The sequence below is a fragment of the Pogona vitticeps genome, chromosome 8 (genome assembly GCF_051106095.1).
Source record: "Pogona vitticeps strain Pit_001003342236 chromosome 8, PviZW2.1, whole genome shotgun sequence".
NCBI lineage: Eukaryota > Metazoa > Chordata > Lepidosauria > Squamata > Agamidae > Pogona > Pogona vitticeps.
Genome location: NC_135790.1, coordinates 14,095,859 through 14,118,609, shown reverse-complemented (window position 1 = coordinate 14,118,609; position 22,751 = coordinate 14,095,859). Strand labels below are relative to the sequence as shown.

The following is a 22,751-nucleotide window of genomic DNA, read 5'->3' as shown; positions in this document are numbered from 1 at the left end:
GCCCAGTGGTTTTTCCTACTCTCTTCAGTTTAAGCTTGAATTTTGCTATGAGAAGCTGATGATCAGAGCCACAATCAGCTCCAGGTCTTGTTTTTGCTGACTGTATAGAGATTCTCCATCTTTGGCTGCAGAGAATATAGTCAATCTGGTTACGGTATTGCCCATCCGGTGATGTCCATGTGTAGATTTGCCTCTTATGTTGTTGGAAAAGAGCGTTTGTGATGACCAGCTTGTTCTCTTGACAAAACTCTGTTAGCCTTTGCCTTGCTTCATTTTGAACTCCAAGGCCAAACTTACCTGTTCTTCCTTTTATCTCTTGACTCCCGATTTTAGCATTCCAGTCCCCTATAATGACAAGAACATCTTTCTTTGGTGTCAGTTCTAGAAGGTGTTGTAAGTCTTCATAAAACTGTTCAATTTCAGCCTCTTCAGCATCGGTGGTTGGTGCATAAACTTGGATTACTGTGAGGTTGAAAGGTCTGCCTTGGACTCGTATTGAAATCATTCTATCATTTTTCAGATTGTATCCCAGTACAGCTTTTCCACTCTTTTGTTGACTATGAGGACTACTCCATTCCTTCTATGGGCTTCTTGCCCACAGTAGTAGATATGATAGTCGTCTGAATTGAATTCGCCCATTCCCGTCCATTTTAGTTCACTGATGCCCAGGATGTCAATGTTTATTCTTGACATCTCCTGTTTGACCACATCCAGTTTGCCAAGGTTCATAGATTTTACATTCCGGGTTCCTATGCAGTATTTTTCTTTGCAGCATCGGACTTTCCATTCACTTCCAGGCGCGTCTGCAGCTGAGCATCCTTTCGGCTTTGACCCAACCATTTCATTAGCTCTGGAGCTACTTGTACTTTTCCTCTGCTCTTCCTCAGTAGCATGTTAGATGCCTTCCAGCCTGAGGGGCTCTTCTTCCAGAGCCTTATCTTTTAGCCTTTTGTTTATGTTCATGGGGTTTTCTTGGCAAAGATACTGGAGTGGCAAAACTGACAGTCTCTGTGTAAAATTTAGCAGGATTAAAACTTCCTTAAAAACATGGCAAAGGTATGCTCCAGGTGTAGTGTGAGCAATACACAGCAAACAAACACAGCCCACAAAATAGCCAAACATAATGAACAGAAAAGGGTAGCTTTATCATGCTTCTAATAAAATTCACAATTTTCCGTTGTATTCAAATCAAGTTTGACCAGTCAGAAGACAAGTCAGTCTAGAGGTTCTTAACCTTTACCATGGACCCCCCTTTAAATATATTTTGTTGCTCCCACCAAGACTTAATTCAAAATTTAAAATCATAGAGTGCATCAAATATTTATCTAAAGTTTCTCATTAAGGGTCTTCAAATTTGGAGAGAAGGGAGAAATAAGTTATTATTTTAATGCACACACTCCTCTCGTAATATCTTTATTGGAATTAATCTACTGACAGATGCAAATGTAGTAATCAGAGCAACCCCAACCAACCAAGCTAAATGAAACAAACCAGTACATATATAACACAGCTACCGTAATAACCATGGAATGTGGTTACAAGAAAAAAAATCCAGAAAACTCCTGGCACTTCAAAATGGAAAACTGAACATAACAAAAACACCTCTTGAATTAAATACGTTTGTAAAGAAACTCAAGGAAAACATACAGATGATACCGTAATAACAACTGAAATGATTAAGAGGCAAGTAAAGGCTGTGAAAAACTGAATTGCACCTTGTCCAAATGAGCTGCACAGATTTTAGTTAAAGCATTTAACAAGTCCCCATCAACGTATGGGAGTGCAATTGAGAAGATCCAATGACAATGGGCCACACATTCCTGATTATAAAAGATCATCAAAAGAGCAATGAACCTGGCAGTTATCAGCCAATTACGTGCCTCCCAGCCATGTTGAAGCTCCTCACAAGAGTACTTACAAGATCAACATAAAATTATTTAATTGAAAACCCCCGATACCCAACTGAAGAGAAAGGAAGCTTTAAACAGTGAAGAGGCGCAAAATATCAGCTACGTATTGCTAAAATAATGCTAAATAATGCAAAAAGATGAAAAACAAATCTTAACATGGCTTGGATAAAATAAATAAGATAAATAAAGCTTTTATTGGCATAAGTAAAAATTGGACATAGTCAAGATACAGTGGTACCTTGACTTACAAACTTAATCCGTATTGGAACGATGTTCGTACGTCGAAACGTTCATAAGTCGAAGTACCATTTCCCATTGAAATGCATGGGAACAGAATTAATCCATTCCAGTATTTCAAAAGGAATGAAATGCAGGGGGAAAGGGCTGGAAATTTGAATTTCCTGCCCTTTCTCCCTGCCTTTTTGGGTTCGGACCTCTCAAAGGGCTTCCTCCGATTTCAGGGGGAAAGCCCTTTGAGAACTCCGAAACCAAAAAGGAAGGGAGAAAGGGCGGGAAATTCGAATTTCCTGCCCTTTCTCCCTGTCTTTTTGCCTTCGGAGAACTCCCTTTGAGAACTCCGAATCCGTAGATCGTGGTGGCGGGGACCCCTAGGGACGTCTCCAATGGTGGCGGGCAAGCCCTGGGAGACCTCTCTGGGGGTCCCCGCCGCCGCGATCGGTGGCTTCAGAGCTGTCAAAGGGCTTTTCCCCCAACATGGGAGGAAGCCCTTTGAGAGCTCCGAAGGCAAAAAGGCAGGGAGAAAGGGCAGCAAATTCAAATTTCCAGCCCTTTTTCCCTGCCTTTTTGCAGGGAGCCATTTACAAATGGTTCCGTTGGCAAAAAAAATGCCATTGACTTACGAACGGCGCCTCAACCTCATTTGTAGGTCGAGCTCCGTTTGCAAATCGATGCCAATTTTTGCCAACGGAGCTGTTCATAAATCAAAAAGTCCATATGTAAGGCCGTTCGTAAGTCGAGGGTTGACTGTAGTTTGTTAGGTAACTACATATATAGGTATCAAGAGAGCAGGAAAGTGTTAGACATCCATAAAGGAACAATGGTTCATCTCCTAACAATACTATCAAGGAAGTCTGCGGCTCTTTCTACAATGTCAGTCATCTCAGTCACCTACATACAGGGAACTTTATCCAGATCTGACCTCCCTTCCAGCTTTAATAAAATTGAGGCTTTCAACCTTGATCAGCTGATCGAGTGAAGTGGTCAGTGCAAAAGCATACGAACAAGGGTTTCCAGCACCCCCTGTTCACATGGGCAGTGCCTTTCAGAATAGGGAACTGCATTAAATTTGCCATATAATATAGCAGTAGGCATGACCTTGCATCTGGCCAAAGAAAAGGCCCTACATTTTGGGAGGCAGCAGGTTTACCCATTTTAGGAGGAATATGGAAAAACTGGCTTGGACAGCATTTGACTCCTTGCCACACCACTGGATTAACACCTGTCTAAAATTCTTTGGTAAAAATATTCAGAGGTTCCTCAAGAAAAATAAGAGAAAAATATCAAAAAATGAACAATGGTGATACAAAATCACTATCGAGTGAAGAAAAATATAAATACTTTGGAATACTAGAAGCAGATAACATCTTGCACACAAAAGTTAAAGAACTGACGGAAAGGGAATACAACAAAAGACTGAAGAAAATCTTAAAATCAAAATTAAATGATGGAAATACAATCAACACATGGGCTATTCCAGTAATTAGATACCCAGCAGGAATAATAGATTGGACTCAAAATGAATTAGAAGAATTGGATCAAAAAACACAGAAACTAATGAACATGTATCACATGCTATATCCAAAAACTGATATGGACAGATTATATATACCATGAAAAATTGGAGGCTGTGGATGACTGCAAATACAGCAGGAAGTACAGAAGAAGAAGAAAAACTTAAGTGATTCTATTAGAACAAGCAGAGAAAAATTACTTAAGGTGGTGAAAATGGAGAATATTGGAAAACAACAGAAAAAAGGCTCAATAAGAACCAACAATTTAAAAATAAATCAAATAGTTGGAAAAATAAACCACTACATGCACAACACCTGAGAAATACTGATGAAAAGCATGATGACAATTCAACATGGGCATGGTTAAAACTGGGAACCACTGAGAAAGAAATCAAAGGCTTGATGTTTGCTGCACAAGAACAAGCACTCCAAACCAATGTGATGAAAGCTAAGATGCAAGGAATTAGTGCTAACAGCAAATGTCAGCTCTGCCAAGAAATCGATGAAATCATGTCACACCTCACCTGCAAATGGCCACAAGATTGCACAAACAGATTACAAAATTAGAACGGATCAAGTGGCAAAATTAGTGCACAGGTAATTATGCAAAAAATATAATTTGGCAGCCCCCAAAAACCCATGGGAACATTAGGTAGAGAAGGTGCCAGAAAATGACAAAGTCAATATTTTGTGGGATTTCTGGATCCAAACTGGTAAACACCTTGAACAGAACATACCACACATAGTAGTAATAGAATGAAGAAATGTCTGGAACATTGACATTGCAATTCCAGGGCATACCAGAGCTGAAAATAACGAATTGGAAAAACTAACAAAATACAGAAATCTAGCAGTCAAAACTTATTGTTATGCAATAAGTTATGTGTCCTCCTTAGACAACTCTTCCTCGGTGGAACCAAGAATATTTGTGAGATCTGGAAATGTCTCATAGTTTCAGTTTGATAGATGATGATGATGCCACAATTCCAACATTTTGATCATTGTTTCAATCTTGTCTTCAACTTGAAAAACTGTAATTTTTTTCTCCTTGAAGACTTAAACTGAGCATACTCAAATGGGCGAAAATATCTGACAGATATGCTAATCTGACTAGCCAGGAAAAATCTATCCAACCTTCATTTAGGTGAAATTGCTTCTCCATGAAGAATCATCTTATCTCATCTCTGTTCCCCAAAAACTCTACCTCAATGATAGTCAATGAACTTTACAGTATAGTAAAAGCTGGGATTCTTCTCTGTCTATATCTTTGTAAAACTATTCAAAAAGTTTTGAATTCAGTTATTTGCTTTTTATACAGTTGACAATGCTGACTGATTCATTTAAGGTTTGCTTTAGTTTTTCTGCTATGTTCTTAGCAACTAGAGCTTCCTTATGGATGCGGCAATGGTACCAAATCACCAACAGTATAATTTCTTTAATCCATGCTACAAGTCCAGTAAGCTTTCCAGACATTGCTCATACTCCATCTATGCTAATTCCAATGTATTCCAACCAATTCATGTAAGGAGATGCTATAAACTCACTGAAGCTGTTAAATATTTCTTCAGCTGTAGTGTGTACCAATGAGGAGATGAACAGTATGTCTTCAAAAACATTTATCTTGTGCTCATTATCTAATGCAGCACAGTAAGATTGCTTTGTTTGTTATGTCTGTGCTTTAGTCCAACTGCAATGCAAAGAAGGGGGGCACTCATGTTCTAATAATTGTTCCTTGATACTGGCTGTCAAATCATCAGTGCTGAACACAGACAGAGTTCTAACTCCTGTCCTCTGAAGATGCCAGCCACAGAAACTAGCAAAACATTAGGAAGAAAAACCTCCAGGACACAGCCAAACAGCCCGAAAAACCTACAACAATCAGATCCCGGCCGTGAAAGCCTTCGAGAATATATTAAATAATCAATTACCGTATTTTTCGCTCCATAAGACGCACCTTTCCATAAGACGCACCAATTTTTTAGGAGAAGAAAACAGGAAAATATAATCTGTTTTCTTCGCTGCATAAGACACAAAGACTTTCCACCCCCCTGTTTTGTGGGGAAAAAGTGCGTCTTATGGTGCGAAAAATACAGTAGTTTCTTAACTGTGTCATTAGACAAAAGTATTAAGGAAGGGTCTTCGGCAGCTTTCTTGTTGAAGAAACCATGATTTTTGCAGCAGGTAATATAAGTTCTTTAGGTATTGTATTTTTGCTATTAGTTGAAAAACTTCAAATGAGGCCCTCACTGTATTTTCATTGTTACAACCAGTTGCAGTCTCTTTTTAACATTTTCTTACATTCTCAATGATCATGTTCCTTGCTTTTGAAAAAAGTGATGCTCTTTGTGGCATGTTCATTATGTTTAATACTGAGATGTCTTCTAAATTTGATGGTTTCATGGTCTTGTTGGGCAATACCTTGTAACACAACACACACTGGGATACTTGCTTATGTTTGAAACCTGTACACATGAAGCCAATTGACATATATTCCTTGCTATAACAGTGATACTTTTTAAGGTGACTGGAAGTTTGAACAGGATGCACCCTCTCATCAATAGCATCAGTTCCTTTACGTTTCGAATTCAGCTAGCAATCCATTCTGAGGCCCAGTCAAAACTGTTACAGAATTCACTGTGATAATATTGAAAAATCACTTTGCTGGATAAAAATCAAACAGTTTTATTAGCAGAAATTGAAAAAACACAATCATGAAGTCCATCCGAACGCTAACACAGACTGACTCTGACTCACTCTTCCCATGGCTTCTGACTGTCTGCGCAGTAGCAAGAAAGGCCATGTGCTGTTTCTCAGCCACTCAGCATCATTCTCTTGCATGTTGTCACCATGTACAGAAATATTAAACAATTACTTACTATCAAACAATTATTTTCATAACTCATCTTTACTTTTGTTTGATTTTAATGAAAGGGGAAGGTTAGAAAAGCCAAGTTTTACACGAACAAGCAAAGGAAATTAAAATTTTGCTTTGTCAACGTATAGACACTCACTTCAAACCCTCTCTTATGGCTTTATATAACTTTTTCTTTATTTCTTTCTTTCTCCCTCCTTTTCTCCTGTAGTCAATCCTTCCTTCCTTTCTCTCCCTCTCTCTCTCCCTTCTTCCTTCCTGTAGACAATCATTTCTTTTTCTCTCTCCCTCCCTCCTTCCTTCTTTCCTTCCTGCAGTTAACCCTTTCTCTCCTTCCTTCCTTCCTGCCTTCCTGCCTGCCTGCCTGCCTGCCTGCCTGCCTGCCTGCAAAATATCATAACATATTGATACAGAAGTAAAGAACATGGTTCACAGAATTAACATTATCTGTTTCGGCCACAAACTTTCTTAATTTCTTTTGGCCAGAGCTTATCACATTAAAAGCAGTACAATACTTGTATGCACTTAAAATGTGAAAATTGAGTAGTTTAAAAGCAAACATGGATACACCAGAATTCCAAAACAATTATATGAAAGCTACACAAAGCCAATGGCAGAATAACACAAAACCCGAAAGCTTTCTGAAACAGAAAAAAGCATCCAAATATAAGAAATCTAGTGTATCTCAGAAGAAAAGATACTTAATATTTGTCTGTGGACTATTTTAAATTGTATACAGCACTAGAATAGCCCCATAAGAATCAATGAAATTTACTCAGGAGCTGACTCACTAAAGCCTCCTAATAGGAGTCCTCCTAATAGGACTACACTGGTGTTACTTACTATGGTAAGAAAAAGGATTTACTAAACATATGGGAAGTATCATCCCCATGTGTATCATTCGTTCCCCAGCAAATCCAGTCTCTCACTAGCCTACCAAACAGCCTAATCCTGCTAGGAAAGTTATTCTTTTTGTGTATTGTGATGGCCAGCAAAACTGAGGATGCTGGGACAGAGGGCCTGTTAAGAGTAATCCTTATGTGCTTTCTTTCCCAGTAGAGCTGCTGGGAGAAGTGAAGGAAGGAAGTGCAACAGTGTGAGTGTATGCATGCAAAAAGGGGGGGGGGATTCTTTAGTGTTCCAAATGTATCTGACTCTAAAAGCGAAGCTGTATGCCATATTTCTCTTTATGCATTTGAGGTAGCAAAATTTCCAGTCTTGCTAATCTTGGCAGATTCTTCTAGAAGCATCACCAATTTGCACCTTTTTGTTGTTAATGTCTGTCTAAAAAAGGCATTTGGAAGCATAGCAGTTTGTCCTTTTCATTGGCTGTTTCTTTTCATTATTGCCTCCCAAAAAGCAAAGATTTACCACTTCCTGTCTCTTTGAGTTGGTCTTTTCCTTTCTTTCAAAGTGTTCATATCCTTCTCTTCAGGGTGAGCTATCTGCACCCCCCACAGCCATGTGCCCCAACCTAGCACATGATCACCTATTCAACTTGTTGGATTTATTAGCAAGGCAACAGGCAACCTCACCTGAGAGGAAGGAAGTGCTTATAAACTAACATGTTGGATAGGTTGCATGACCCCCTCTTCTCTTGACCAGTTAATTAAGCTCCACTATTGGTTAGTTGCACCAGACAACAACAAAAAACCGTGGATTTAAATGCTACAGGATATACAACTTCAGTTATTCTATTACACAAAGCAATCCCCTAACAAGATTCTCTCACATTAACTGTTTATTTGTTTGTTTGTTTGTTTATTTGATTTATATCCCACCTATCTGGACTACCAGACCACTCTAGGCGGCTATAAAAATATAACATGTAAATGCTGTTTTCAATGGTAAGGAAGTTACTGCAAATACTAAAAATATAAAGGTAAATGTTGTTTTCAGTGATAAGGAGAACACTAAGGAAAAGGGTATATGGATTTTCAGTGCTGTTATCATCAATGTATCATCAGCACCACATAAGAAGTCTGCCACTGACCTCTTTAAGCTTGACAATGAAACAATTTGCATAAGACAGCACCATGAGAGTACTCATTGCTATACACCAGTGGTTCTTAACCTTTTTGAAAGAAACACCCCCTTGAGCCATTGAGGAAGTTATCACCGCCCCCCTCCCCGCGGTGATGATATCTTTCTTTCTTATTTATGTATTTATGTATTTATGTATTTATGTATGTATTTATTTATTTATGACACTTAAATCCAATGACCCCTGAAAACAAAATTCAGTTCCAAGAAAATGAAATGCCCCAAAAACATTTAATGATTTAGTTGCAAGCAAATTTTAAGATGCAAAAAGAAATATTAAAAGGGCATAAAAACAAACCACAATGCAGGAACTAAAAATTTCAAGACGAAAACTCTGAAATTAAGATTGGAGGAAAATATTTATTTATTTATTTATTTATTTATTTATTTATTTATTTATTTATTTATTTATTTATTTATTTATTTATTTATTTAATTTATATCCCGCCTATCTAATCAATTAAGACTACTCCAGGCGGCTATATTCATGCACACTGTAAAAAGGCTGCAGCCATCTTAACAGGTTTGGCTTGCTCCAGGGCCCCCCTACCGCCCCCCTTCTGCTACAGCACCCCCACACCGCCCCTTTTCGTTCTATCGCCCCCCTGAAAAATGAAATCGCCCCCTGGGGAGCATTATCGCCCACGTTAAGAACCACTGCTATACACCATCGCTGTAAAGTGTGCTCTCTACTGAATGCAAAATTACTACAAGTGAGGCCTACTGTTGCAAAGTGGCAATAACCTCTTATGGCAGGATCCTCAGAACAGTTAATGTTAAGGAATTCATTTACTGCCAGAATCCCACAATTATGCAGTATACTGGTAGAAAGAGGAGGGGTATCCAGTGGGACAACTATGGTGTCATTATAAAATTAATCCTTTTCATTCATATACTAAGTTCTGAAGTAAGATGTCATTAGTGGAGTCTCTGAAATATGATGGGAGCTTTTTAATCATATTCTTTAAATTTGAATCTGAATACATGGATTCTTTCAGAGATTCTATTATTACCTCAAATAACAGGGTGGGCTGAGTTGCTGACTTCATGAAGTTTCTGGTAAAATGTAAAAATGTTCAGCAGTGCAATCTGGGTTTCTAAGGAGATCACTTGTCTCATTGTTAAGAAGTAATCTGTTTCTCTGAGATACAGGTTGATACAGATATAAATATAGGTTGAGATATAAAAATGTACTTCTACCATAAAACGACTCAAGCCCAGCTCAGCATTCCACAGTATGGCTTGCAAGGATTCATCCCGATTCCTGGAGTGGGGGGGACAACATGATTTCTTCTATTCTAAAGGACATGAATGAAGTCTGGAGGTCATTCTGTATTCAAGGTTGCAAACTACAATCAACTCACCTTGCCTGGATACCAAAAAAAATCCTCCTTAACACAGGTCTATGGTGGTGGGACAGGATGAGAAAGGAATAGCAGAGTTTGGCCTTCTCCTTTTTCTCTGTGATCTCAACGCAGAGTTTAGCCTTGAGCTCCTTTTAAATGGCTTATGTCCTGTCACTTTCTAATCAGCTCCTTCTTAAACTCAGCAATCTCAGCCACAATCTCTCCTCTTCAATCTAAACCCATTAATCCAATTAGCAAATTAGTAACCCTACCTATCTAGCCTCGTCCTCAGATTCACCTTCAAATAGGGAGGCAAGTCTCCCTTAGTCCCCGGATGGACCGTGATCATGGAAAGACCATGCACACCTCCCTCCAACCGGCATTTATAAATGTTTCTCTGCCTGGACAAAAGTAAAAAACTATCAGCCAATACCAACATTTTAAAAGTTGCTTTTAAATGTATTACTTTTACTTATGTCCTGTCAACTTGCTTCCAATATATGAAGATTCTATGAATTAGTGATCTCCAAAACATACTGTCATTAACAGCCCTGGTCAGCTCCTGCAAGCTCATGAATATAGTTTTGTGAGCCCCCCCCTCCACCCAAGCCAGGCCATCTTATCTTGGGTCTTCCTCTTTCCCTGTTGCCTTCAATTTTTCCTAGAATTTATTGTCTTTTCCAATCAGTCTTGCCTTCTCATAATATGCCCAAAGTACAACCTTGTTTTTGCTTCTAGGGAAGGTTCAGATGTGATTTGATCTAGCACCCATCTATTTTTCTTTCTGGCGGTTCATGGTATCCATAAAGCTCTCCTCTAGTGCTACATTTCAAATGAGTAATTGTTCCCCCCTCCATCAATGTTTTCAATGTCCAGCTTACACATCCATACACAGTAACCAGGAATACTATGATCCTCCTCTTGGTCTCCAGTAGCACATCCTTACATTTGAGGATATTTTCAAGTTCCTTCATAACCACTTTCCATGTCTTAAATCTTCTTCTGATTTCTTGGCTACAATTTATATTTGGATGGAAGGTTGGACCAAAGCATAGAAAATCTTCATCGTCAACATTAAACTTATGCAATCCTTCTGTAAATTTATGAAACCCTTCTGGCAGAAATCTAGTAATATAAAATTAGGCACATACATCTGATGTCATCAGCTGTATTTGGGTCATTAAAAGTTTCCTGTCCCACCCACCCCCACTTCTCTGGTTCCTAGGCACCCTTTGGTCCTCGGGAAGCCTTTGGAAACAGCAGGATAGAGGCACAAAGGCTTCAATGTCTGAAACTTGCTGCCGCTTGTCCCAGCAGCTGCAGCAGGATCAGCAATGATGATTTTCTGGTATTTAAGATTACATGCACACATACATATGCATACACTGTCCTGCCTCCTCCCCCGAAGACTTCCCCAGGATGAAAGCAAGCCAAGGAACCTGGGAGGTAGGATAGGAAAAGTTTTAATTACCAAAATATGGCTGTGGCTGATGACATCAATAGACTTGCACACCATAACATTACATTATTGGATCTCAGCTATTTCTTCTTCTTCTTAACGTTCAAATACACTTTCTTCTATCATTTTCACCAGAAGAAGTTTGAACTCATGGCTTCTTTCTACCAATTATATGGTGTTATCTGCTTATTGCTGCAGATGACACTATATCTACTTATTACTATATTTCTTCCCCCAATTATGTCCCATCCTTTAGCTGAATCTAAATCAGCTTTCCATATGAAATATTCTGCTGAACAGACAGGAAGATAAAATACATTTTTGTCAGAAATATTTGCCTACGAGAAATCATTCTGTTTATCCATAGTCTGTCCTAGCAAAAGTTTCTTCTTGACTCAGAGTATAGAATATGCATTAGATAATTAAGTGCTGAAGCACACCATTTATTTCAGACAATATGCAACAATATCAATAAAGCATCTCCATTCCCACTAGCATGGCAATTCTGAAATATAACTTTGTTATGCTCTCATTACCCTACCTAGTAAATTATTACAGCCAACTTTGTTTTATATAACTTGTTACTTGCAAGCTCTGTCCATGTGTGTGAGTCTACCTGTAGCTGGAAGCTGAGAGTGAATACAGCTACAAGTACATCAGCCTCCAATAGCTGTTGTGGGTTTTCTGGGCTGTTTGGCCGTGTTCTGGAGGTTTTTTTTCCTAACGTTTCGACCGTCTCTATGGCCAGCATCTTCAGAGGACAGGAGTCAGAACTCTGTCTGTGTTCTGGTGTCGTTTTCGTTTAGTCGTTTAGTCGTGTCCGACTCTTCGTGATCCCATGGACCAGAGCACGCCAGGCCCTCCTGTCTTCCACTGCCTCCCAGAGTTGGGTTAAATTCATGTTGTTTGCTTCAATGACACTATCCAACCATCTCATCCTCTGTCTTCCCCTTCTCTTCCTGCCTTCACACTTTCCCAACATCAGGGTCTTTTCCAGGGAGTCTTCTCTTCTCATGAGATGGCCAAAGTATTGGAGCCTCAGCTTCAGGATCTGTTCTTCCAAGAGAGCACTCAGGATTGATTTCCTTTAGAATTGATAGGTTTGTTCTCCTTGCAGTCCAGGGGACTCTCAAGAGCCTCCTCCAGCACCACAATTCAAAAGCATCAATTCTTTGGCAGTCAGCTTTCTTTATGGTCCAGTTCTCACTTCTGTACATCGCTACAGGGAAAACCATGGCTTTGACTATTCGGACTTTTGTTGGCAAGGTGATGTCTCTGCTTTTTAAGATGCTATCGAGGTTTGTCATCATTTTCCTCCCAAGAAGCAGGTGTCTTTTAATTTTGGGGCTGCTGTCACCATCTGCAGTGATCATGGAGCCCAAGAAAGTGAAATCTGTCACTGCCTCCATATCTTCCCCTTCTATTTGCCAGGAGGTGATGGGACCAGTGGCCATGATATTAGTATTTTTGATGTTGAGCTTCAGACCGTTTTTTGCACTCTCGTCTTTCACCCTCATTACAAGGTTCTTTAATTCCTCCTCACTTTCTGCCATCAGAGTGGTATCATCTGCATATCAGAGGTTGTTGATATTTCTTCCAGCAATCTTAATTCCGGTTTGGGATTCATCCAGTCCAGCCTTTCCCATGATGTATTCTGCATATAAGTTAAATAAACAGGGGACAATATACAGCCTTGTCGTACTCCTTTCCCAATTTTGAACCAATCAGTGTTTCCATATCCAGTTCTAACTGTTGCTTCCTGTCCCACATATTTCTCAGGAGGTAGATAAGGTGGTGAGGCACTCCCATTTCTTTAGGGACTTGCCATAGTTTGCTGTGGTCCACACAGTCAAAGGCTTTTGCATAGTCAATGAAGCAGAAGTAGATGTTTTTCTGGAACTCTCTGGCTTTCTCCATAATCCAGCGCATGTTAGCAATTTGGTCCCTAGTTCCTCTGACCCTTCGAAATCCAGCTTGTACTTCTGGGAATTGTTGGTCCACATACTGCTGAAGCCTGCCTTGGAGAATTTTGAGCATAACCTTGCTAGCGTGTGAAATGAGTGTAATTGTACGGTAGTTGGAGCATTCTTTGGCACTGCCCTTCTTTGGGATTGGGATGTAGACTGATCTTTTCCAGTCCTCTGGCCACTGTTGAGTTTTCCAAACCTGCTGGCATATGGAACGTAGCACTTTAACAGCGTCATCGTTTAGGATTTTAAATAGTTCCACTGGGATGCCATCACCTCCACTGGTGATGGTATTGTTGAGTATTTGTAGCTATGGGATCTGGGCTTTTTTTCTTTTCAGAATATTGGGTATTCCCTGTGAGCAGGGTGTTTTTTGTTATGGGTGTTTTGTTGTGATAAGGGGGGAATGATCTGTCACTGTGATTGATTGGTGTTGTTGGCTTGTCTTTTGTGTGCAGTGATAACTGGTCCTTGTGGCTCCTTAGAGGTCATTGACTTTTTTTTATAGGCTATAGTTTTTAGTGCTAGGAGCCAAGGTTTGTTGATTTTTAGACTTTCTTCTTTTTTGTTGAAGCTGTGCTGGTGTTTGCGGATTTCAATGGCTTCCCTGTGTAGTCTAACATAATGATTGCTGGTGTTGTCCAATACTGTACAATACTTCTGTGTTTTGAAATAGGATTTCATTCCAGCTTGTTTCAGGGTGTGTTCAGCTACTGTTGATTTTGCTGGTTGTTTTAGCATGCAGTGTATTTCATGTTCTTTGATTTTGGTCTGGATGCTACATTTTGTGGTCCCAATATATACCTGGCCACAACTGCAAGGTATCCGGTATACTCCTGCAGTGGTGAGGGAATCCCTTTTGTCCTTTGCTGACTGTAACATTTGTTGCATTTTGTGGTGGGTCTGAATACTGTTTGTAGGTTGTTGTTTTTTCAACAGTTTCTGCGTGCAGTCCGTGACCCCCTTATCACAACAAAACACCCATAAGAATAAACACCCTGATCACAGGAAACAGCCAATCTCCTGAAAAGAACAAAAAACCCAGACCCCACAGCTACAAATACTCAGCAATCCACCACGCTACACCAGAACACAGACAAAATTCTAGCTCCTGTCCTCTGAAGATACCAGCCACAGAAACTGGTGAAACATTAGGAAGAAAAACCTTCAGAACATGGCCAAAGAAAAACCCACAACAACCAATGGATCCCGTCCATGAAAGCCTTTGAGAACACATTAGCCTTCCTTTGGTAGACACCCACAACATCCGTGTAAACCTTGCAGAGTTGTGCTATGTCACACTTGCAATCTGTAATGGGTTACATCCCACCTTCATGATAAGGTAAACAGGTTTCTTGCCACTTGCATATATCTATCATCAATATCTTCTGCCATCTTGGTTGTTTCTTTGACTTTAAAGTTACCAACCCACTGAAACACTCCCAAATTGACACTCTATGTACATTGGATAATATCTCTCAGAATGAAATGGCTGAAGTAAGGTAGGGGCTGGCCAATCGAATAAATATTTTGTTCCCTGTATATAAAATAAAACAGGTTATCAGATCCCTGGGTTCCAGGGGCCAATTTTCTGTGCTCAGGACTCACCACAGACCACACCATATTCCATGTTCAACCACTAGTTGCTCCACATAGAGCTGGAAAAGATCTTTGTCCGAAACGCTGAATATTTGCCTGATGCCTATCAGCGCACATCATCTACACCTAAACTGATAAATCATGTAAATCAGTACAGGGCAACTTCCCATGTTCACAAAACCAATCATGTAATTTGACAAGCAGGCTTTAACTTGCCCACTGTCACATGTCTTCTACTGCAAGAAGATGAACACTTCCCCCCCCCCAAACAACCATCAATTCTAAACCCACCCCCACAGCAACCAAATTACTACATCCAAAACTAGATCTTATACTTGCTAATGGTATGCCGAAATATGAAGAAGCTATTCACACATGACCACTCTATTCATTAATGACAGTGATTTGTCTGAAAAGTAATCATTAACCCAGTTAAATACTCACATTACTAGCGAAGGAGCACTAAATTTTATGGCCAACCTTCTTTTTAAGGAGTATGTACAAGACCTAGTTCACTGGGAGGTGCTTCACTGTTACTTAATTGGCTGCCCATCCATTTCTGCATTGACTTCAAAGTTCTAATGCTTATCTATAAGGCCCTAAATGGTTTAGGACCTCGATACTTGGTGGAAAGCCTGCTCCCACCAAGATCTACTCGGATCACCCGTGCGAGTCAGGAGGTGAGGCTGAGGAGCCTGACGCCGAGGGAGGTCCAGAGGGAAAAGACACGAAACCGGGCTTTCTCGGCGGTGGCTCCTTGCCTTTGGAACAACCTCCCTCCGGAGATTTACGAGGCCCCTACGCTGGATACTTTCAAATCCCAACTGAAAACATGGATGTACATCCAGGCCTTCCCTCTTGTCAACATCTGATTTCTTTTTGCTTTGCTATTTATTATTTATTATATTCTGCACAGTATTTGTTATTTCTGAATGGTAATGTTTTTGTATTTCTTTATGTATTTATGATATGCTGTAAACCGCCCAGAGTGGTAAAATATACCAGATGGGCGGGATATAAATCGAATAAAATCAATCAATCAATCAATCAATCAATCAATCAATCAATCAATCAATCAATCAATCAATCAATCAATCAATCAATCAATAAGACAACTCCCATGGCTTAACAAGTCCCACGTATTTCTATGATCATACAAGGCATGGGTTGATTGCTCACAGTCCTGCGGCTTCCGGAAACCCAATTTTTTTCACTTTGGCTTCCTTATTCCTATATCTACAAGCACCTTTCCTCACACACATTTGTATCAACATCCAATTCTTTCCACTATCTAAAGGAGAAATATCCTACCTTTCGAGCCCATCATAAATGTCAAGACTCCAAGTGAACAGTGATACATCTGGAAAGTGCAGATTAGTGCAAGGCATCTTGCCACTGCAACCAAAGGACAAAACAGAACTCCATTCCACCTTCACACACAAAAACCAGCTGAGCTGACAATTGAATCTTACTTGAACACTTGTACTGAAATAGTGTCTTCCTGTATTGTAGGGACAGCGGTCTGATTTAGGTGGCTGGGACAGGTTTGCAACATTTTTTTGCAACATTAATTTCTTAAATTAATTGTTTTAACTAATACAGTAATTGTATTTTATGATTATATATATTTTATATTGATATATTTTATGTTGTAAGCCACCCCGAGTAGACATGGTCTAGAGGGGCGGGGAATAAATAAATAAATAAATAAATAAATAAATAAATAAATAAATAAATAAATAAATAAATAAATAAATAAAATTTTGTTCTCCCAAGAAGGGCAACTCATGATGGCAGGAGAGAGACTGCCTCAGCAGCCTGAAATGATCACCTCACTTGGCTTAATGGCATGGCCACCTCTGGGAGAATAGCTAAAACTCTCCTAACTTGCCTACGATAAGGAAAACTTCCAAGCTAACTTCAAAAATACCACAAACAAGCCAGCCTTTGTTGCTTTAGAGTTCTTCCATATCTCCCCATTTGACTGGCAATAATTGCTGTACTCCTAGTCTACAGTGTTGGTTTTAGCCATGTCAGGGTTAGCATATCAGGCCAAAAAACAAAAGAAAGACTAACCATGACTACAAAAGCTCACATTTAAAATACAGCAGTTAGTCTTTATGGTAGTAGAACATGTCTGTCTTTATTTTTCTTTTGGTTTTGGCCTGATGATCTACAGCAGCTTGTTTCGTCTTCAATGAATCTTCTACTTTTTCCCTCTATCATTCCTGACATTTGAACATTATGGCACATTATGTTCTCTCCTGGCTGATAACAAAGGGTTGCCACATACAAATGAATTGCTAGCAGTGAATTGCCCTGTAACAGAAACTTCAAAAGGCTAGTCGATTACAACAAAGAAAAGTGAGCCTACCTCTTGCTGAGAGCTTCTTGGTGTTGATGATCTTTGCTGCATACTCATGTCCAGTACAGAGTTTGACACAGCGTCGCACGACTGAAAAAGCCCCTCTGAAGAAAGGGAGGAGAGAAAGGGAGGAGAAAGGAGAGATTAATTAATGTACTGGGGAAATCTTGTTGGAGTATTCACAGCAATACTACACCTCGTCATTTAAAAATAAATAAATAAAGCATACATTTGTAAAAATCTTGTTATCATTTTGATATGAACCTTTTGTAATCTTTAGTCCTAAATGCTCCCATAATTGCCCACAAATCCTTGCCTCATCCTCAAGCTTATAATATACAAGGATGGGAACAGAGGAGGGAAAATGTCGCCTCAAACACCAAAGGAACCATTCTGATTACTTAGGTGGAAATGACTCAGGAACTCACATGGATGGATTGGCAAGTACATGATAAACAGAGGAGAACTTGAGACAGGTGCCACCACCACAACATCTGAGAGTGAGGGAGAGAAAATAAGCATGACAGTGTAAAATGTATAGATGCATGTCGTTTGGGTGCAAGACAGAGCCCATAATCCATGAATCCAGATATTCAGAAAAGCACAAAGAGTTCTGCCACGTGGCCAAAAGCAAGAAGCGAAAAATATTTTCTTGTTGAAACAAACCTGCAGCTTGGTTTAACACAACTTTTGTGGCTCTTAGGTAACAGAATAAATAAGTGGAAACAGAAGACAAGAAAGTGCATGTCATACTTGAAGGCAGGGCATGAAAGTACTAGAAGTAATTTCATTTAAGATTCACTAGTTGTTTTTTTACAATGGGTACCATGATGATATAAGTGTGAAAACTGACAGTTCCTCACTGGTCATTCTGAGTGTCTTCTTGGGATAGACCAAGCAGAATTACAATTTCTGGATCACTACAACATGTAACACTGTATAAACAGCTTCTTTCACCAATTAATTTTTGGGGGTGGAGAAGAATGACTCTGATCAATAGAAGATATTTGGGCAGTGCTGTGTTAAAAGCACAATGAGAGGGTTCTATTCTCTTACTCTAGATTTGTTGTGGAGAAAAATCTATAAAGAAGCACAAACTCTGCAGTGTTAGCACAATAATTCATTCTTCTAGGCTATTTCTGAACAGAAAACATCTTCAGGCCAAGGGGTCTAAAATGTGCTGAAAACAACATATAGTAAAAGAGTATATATAGTGTATAGTTTTACAGAAAAGCATTAAATATACCACATCAGCAGCCTAGACAGGATATATGTGCATTATTTTATCATAACTCTAGAGTCCATACAAATGTTCTCTAACAAAGGCAATGAAGTTGTGGCATTACCAGTTTAGGATGTTATGCTGCACCTTTCTTATGCTCACCTCAGAAAGGAGCATTGTTGTCCCAATCTCACATTTATAGTTTAATACAACTCGAAATTAGACCTGGGGCCATTTTGTCATGGATTCATGGCTGTTCAGCATACAATAAGGTCGGCTGTGGCAAAGCTTACTTGTTTGTTTTTCCTAATCTTAACCATGAACAGTGATTGCCAGAATGAGCCCAATACATGTTGCTACCTAACGCAAAATAAAACCCCCTACTCTGAGAAATGAAAGTCCAGTTATGTGAAAAAGAAAGTACATACAGGTTGTTGTGGGTTTTTCAGGCTCTTTGGCCATGTTCTGAAGGCTGTTCTTCCTAATGTTTTGCCAGTCTCTCTGGCCGGCATCTTCAGAGGACAGCACTCTGTGCTCTGGTGTAGTTTGCTTTGCCCATGTCTACTGCTAACCAAATGCCCTTTAGTAATTGATCATCAGCAAGTGTGACCACCTCTATAAAAGCCAAAATTTTAGCAGTTTGCTGGTCTGGAGCATTCAGGAGTGTGATAACACAATGCCAAGGAGGAAGCACATCAGCAATGATTGTAGAGAAGCAATTGTGGCTACCCATCAATCTGGAAAGGGTAATAAGACTACTCCCAAACCACTTAATGTTCTACAATAAGGAAGATTATTCACAAGTGGAAAACATTCAAGATAGTTGCCAAGCTTCCCCGGAGTAGACGTCCACGCAAGTTTACCCCAAGGTCAGACCCTGCAATGCTCAGAGAAATGGCAAAAAACCCAAGAGTTTACACCTCAGACTCTACAGGCCTCAGTTAGCATGTTAAATGTTAAAGTCCATGACAGTACAATTAGAAAAAGACTGAACAAGTACGGTTTGTTTGGAAGGGTTGCCAGGAGAAAGCCTCCTTTCGAAAAAGAATATGACAGCATGGCTTAGGTTTGCAAAGATGCATCTGGACAAACCGCAAGACTTCTGGAACAATCTCTTTTGGACAGAGAAGAGACCAAAATGGAGATGTCTGACTATAATGCACAGTGCCATGTTTGGCAAAAACCAAACACAGCATATCAGCACAAACACCTCATACCGTCAAGCATGGTGGTGGACAGGTGATGATTTGGGCTTGTTCTACCATCACAGGGCCTGGGTACCTTGCAATCATTGCATCAGCCACGAACTCCTCTATATATCAAAGTATTCTAGAGTCAAATGCGAGGCCATCTGTCGGACAACTGAAGCTTGGCTGAAATTGGGTCATGCAAAAGAATAATGATCCCAAGCACACCAGCAAATCTACAACAGAATGGCTGAAAAAAGAAAAGAATTAGGGTGTTGGAAGGGCCCAGCCAAAGTCCAGACCTCAACCCAATTGCGGGACCTTACAAGAGCTGTGCATAAATAAATGAACCTGAACAAACTGAAGCAACATTGTAAAGAAGAGTGGGCCAAAATTCCTCCACAATAATGTGACAGACTGACAGTCATACCCCCTTCATGGATTGCTGCCTTGTCGTGGCGAAGGGGCTTGAGTAACTCAGAGAAGCTATGGGCTATGCCGTGCAGGGACACCCAAGACGGACAGGACATAGTGGAGAGTTCCGACTAAACGCAATCCACCTGGAGTAGGAAATGGCAAGCCACTCCAGTATCTTTGCCAAGAACGCCCCATGATCAGAAACAAAAGGCTAAAAGATATGACGCTGGAAGATGGGCCCCTCAGGTCGGAAGGCGTCCAACATGCTACTGGGGAAGAGTGGAGGACAAGGACAAGTAGCTCCAGAGCTAATGAAGTGGTTGGGCCAAAGCCGAAAGGACGCTCAGCTGTGGACGTGCCTGGAAGTGAAAGGAAAGTCCAATGCTGTAAAGAAAAATACTGCATAGGAACCTGGAATGTAAGATCTATGAACCTTGGGAAGCTGGAGGTGGTCAAACAGGAGATGGCAAGAATAAACATTGACATCCTGGGCATCAGTGAACTAAAATGGACAGGAATGGGCGAATTCAGCTCAGATGATTATCATATCTACTACTGTGGGCAAGAATCCCGTAGAAGGAATGGAGTAGCCCTCATAGTCAACAAAAGAGTGGGAAAAGCTGTAATGGGATACAATCTCAAAAATGATAGAATGATGTCAATACGAATCCAAGGCAGACCATTCAACATCACAATAATCCAAGTTTATGCACCAACCAGCATTGCTGAGGAGACTGAAATTGAACAATTCTATGAAGATTTACAACACCTTCTAGAACTGACACCAAAGAAAGATGTTCTTCTCATTCTAGGGGACTGGAATGCTAAAGTAGGGAGCCAAGAGATAAAAGGAACAACAGGGAAGTTTGGCCTTGGAGTTCAGAACGAAGCAGGACAAAGGCTAATAGAGTTTTGTCAAGAGAATAAGCTGGTCATCACAAACACTCTTTTCCAACAACACAAGAGGCGACTCTATACATGGAAATCACCAGATGGGCAATATCGAAATCAGATTGATTATATTCTCTGCAGCCAAAGATGGAGAAGCTCTATACAGTCAGCAAAAACAAGACCTGGAGTTGACTGCAGCTCTGATCATCAGCTTCTCATAGCAAAATTCAAGCTTAGACTGAAGAGAGTAGGAAAAACCACTGGGCCACTCAGGTATAATCTAAACCAAATCCCTTATGAATACACAGTGGAAGTAAAGAACAGATTTAAGGAACTAGATTTGGTGGACAGAGTGCCTGAAGAACTTTGGATAGAGGCTCGTAACATTGTCCAGGAGGCAGCAACGAAAACCATTCCAAAGAAAAGGAAATGCAAGAAAGCAAAGTGGCTGTCCAACGAGGCCTTAGAAATAGCAGAGAGGAGAAGGGAAGCAAAATGCAACGGAGATAGGGAAAGTTACAGAAAATTGAATGCAGACTTCCAAAGAATAGCAAGGAGAGACAAGAGGGCCTTCTTAAATGAACAATGCAAAGAAATAGAGGAAGATAACAGAAAAGGAAAGACCAGAGATCTGTTCAGGAAAATTGGAGATATTAGAGGAACATTTTGCGCAAAGATGAACATGATAAAAGACAAAAATGGGAGGGACCTAACAGAAGCAGAAGACGTCAAGAAGAGGTGGCAAGAATACACAGAGGAATTATATCAGAAAGATTTGGATATCCCGGACAACCCAGACAATGTAGTTGCTGACCTTGAGCCAGACATCCTGGAGAGCGAAGTCAAGTGGGCCTTAGAAAGCCTGGCTAACAACAAGGCCAGTGGAGGTGATGGCATTCCAATTGAACTATTTAAAATCTTGAAAGATGATGCTGTTAAGGTGCTACATTCAATATGCCAGCAAGTTTGGAAAACTCAACAGTGGCCAGAGGATTGGAAAAGATCAGTCTACATCCCAATCCCAAAGAAAGGCAGTGCCAAAGAATGCTCCAACTACCGCACAATTGCACTCATTTCACACGCTAGCAAGGTTATGCTCAAAATCCTCCAAGGTAGGCTTCAGCAGTATGTGGACCGAGAACTCCCAGAAGTACAAGCTGGATTCCGAAGAGGCAGAGGAACCCGAGACCAAATTGCTAACTTGCGCTGGATTATGGAGAAAGCCAGAGAGTTCCAGAAAAATATCTACTTCTGCTTCATTGACTATGCAAAAGCCTTTGACTGTGTGGACCACAGCAAACTATGGCAAGTTCTTAAAGAAATGGGAGTGCCTGACCACTTTATCTGTCTCCTGAGAAACCTATATGTGGGACAGGAAGCAACAGTCAGAACTGGTCATGGAACAACTGATTGGTTCAAAATTGGGAAAGGAGTACGGCAAGGCTGTATACTGTCCCCCAGCTTATTTAACTTGTATGCAGAAAACATCATGCGGAAGGCTGGACTGGAAGAAGCCCAAGCCGGAATTAAGATTGCCGGAAGAAATATCAACAACCTCTGATATGCAGATGATACCACTCTGATGGCAGAAAGTGAGGAGGAATTGAAGAACCTTGTAATGAGAGTGAAAGAGGAGAGTGCAAAAAACGGTCTGAAACTCAACATCAAAAAAACTAAGATCATGGCCACTGGTCCCATCACCTCCTGGGAAATAGAAGGGGA

The 22,751-nt window shown here is 40.2% G+C and overlaps 1 protein-coding gene and 1 long non-coding RNA gene across 51 annotated transcripts in view; one reads left to right on the top strand and one right to left on the bottom strand.

The window, feature by feature from the left end:
* CAMK2B (calcium/calmodulin dependent protein kinase II beta) overlaps nucleotides 1–22,751 on the bottom strand; it is a 289,277-nt gene that overhangs the window by 213,304 nt on the left and 53,222 nt on the right. For all 50 annotated transcript variants that reach the window (XM_072979233.2, XM_078379756.1, XM_020803578.3 and 47 more), the window contains exon 2: nucleotides 17,322–17,416. In XM_072979233.2, coding sequence (XP_072835334.2) covers nucleotides 17,322–17,416 — 95 coding nt within the window. The remainder of the gene's footprint in view (nucleotides 1–17,321; nucleotides 17,417–22,751) is intronic.
* LOC144584195 (uncharacterized) overlaps nucleotides 1–22,751 on the top strand; it is an 80,404-nt gene that overhangs the window by 52,732 nt on the left and 4,921 nt on the right. The window lies entirely within an intron of this gene.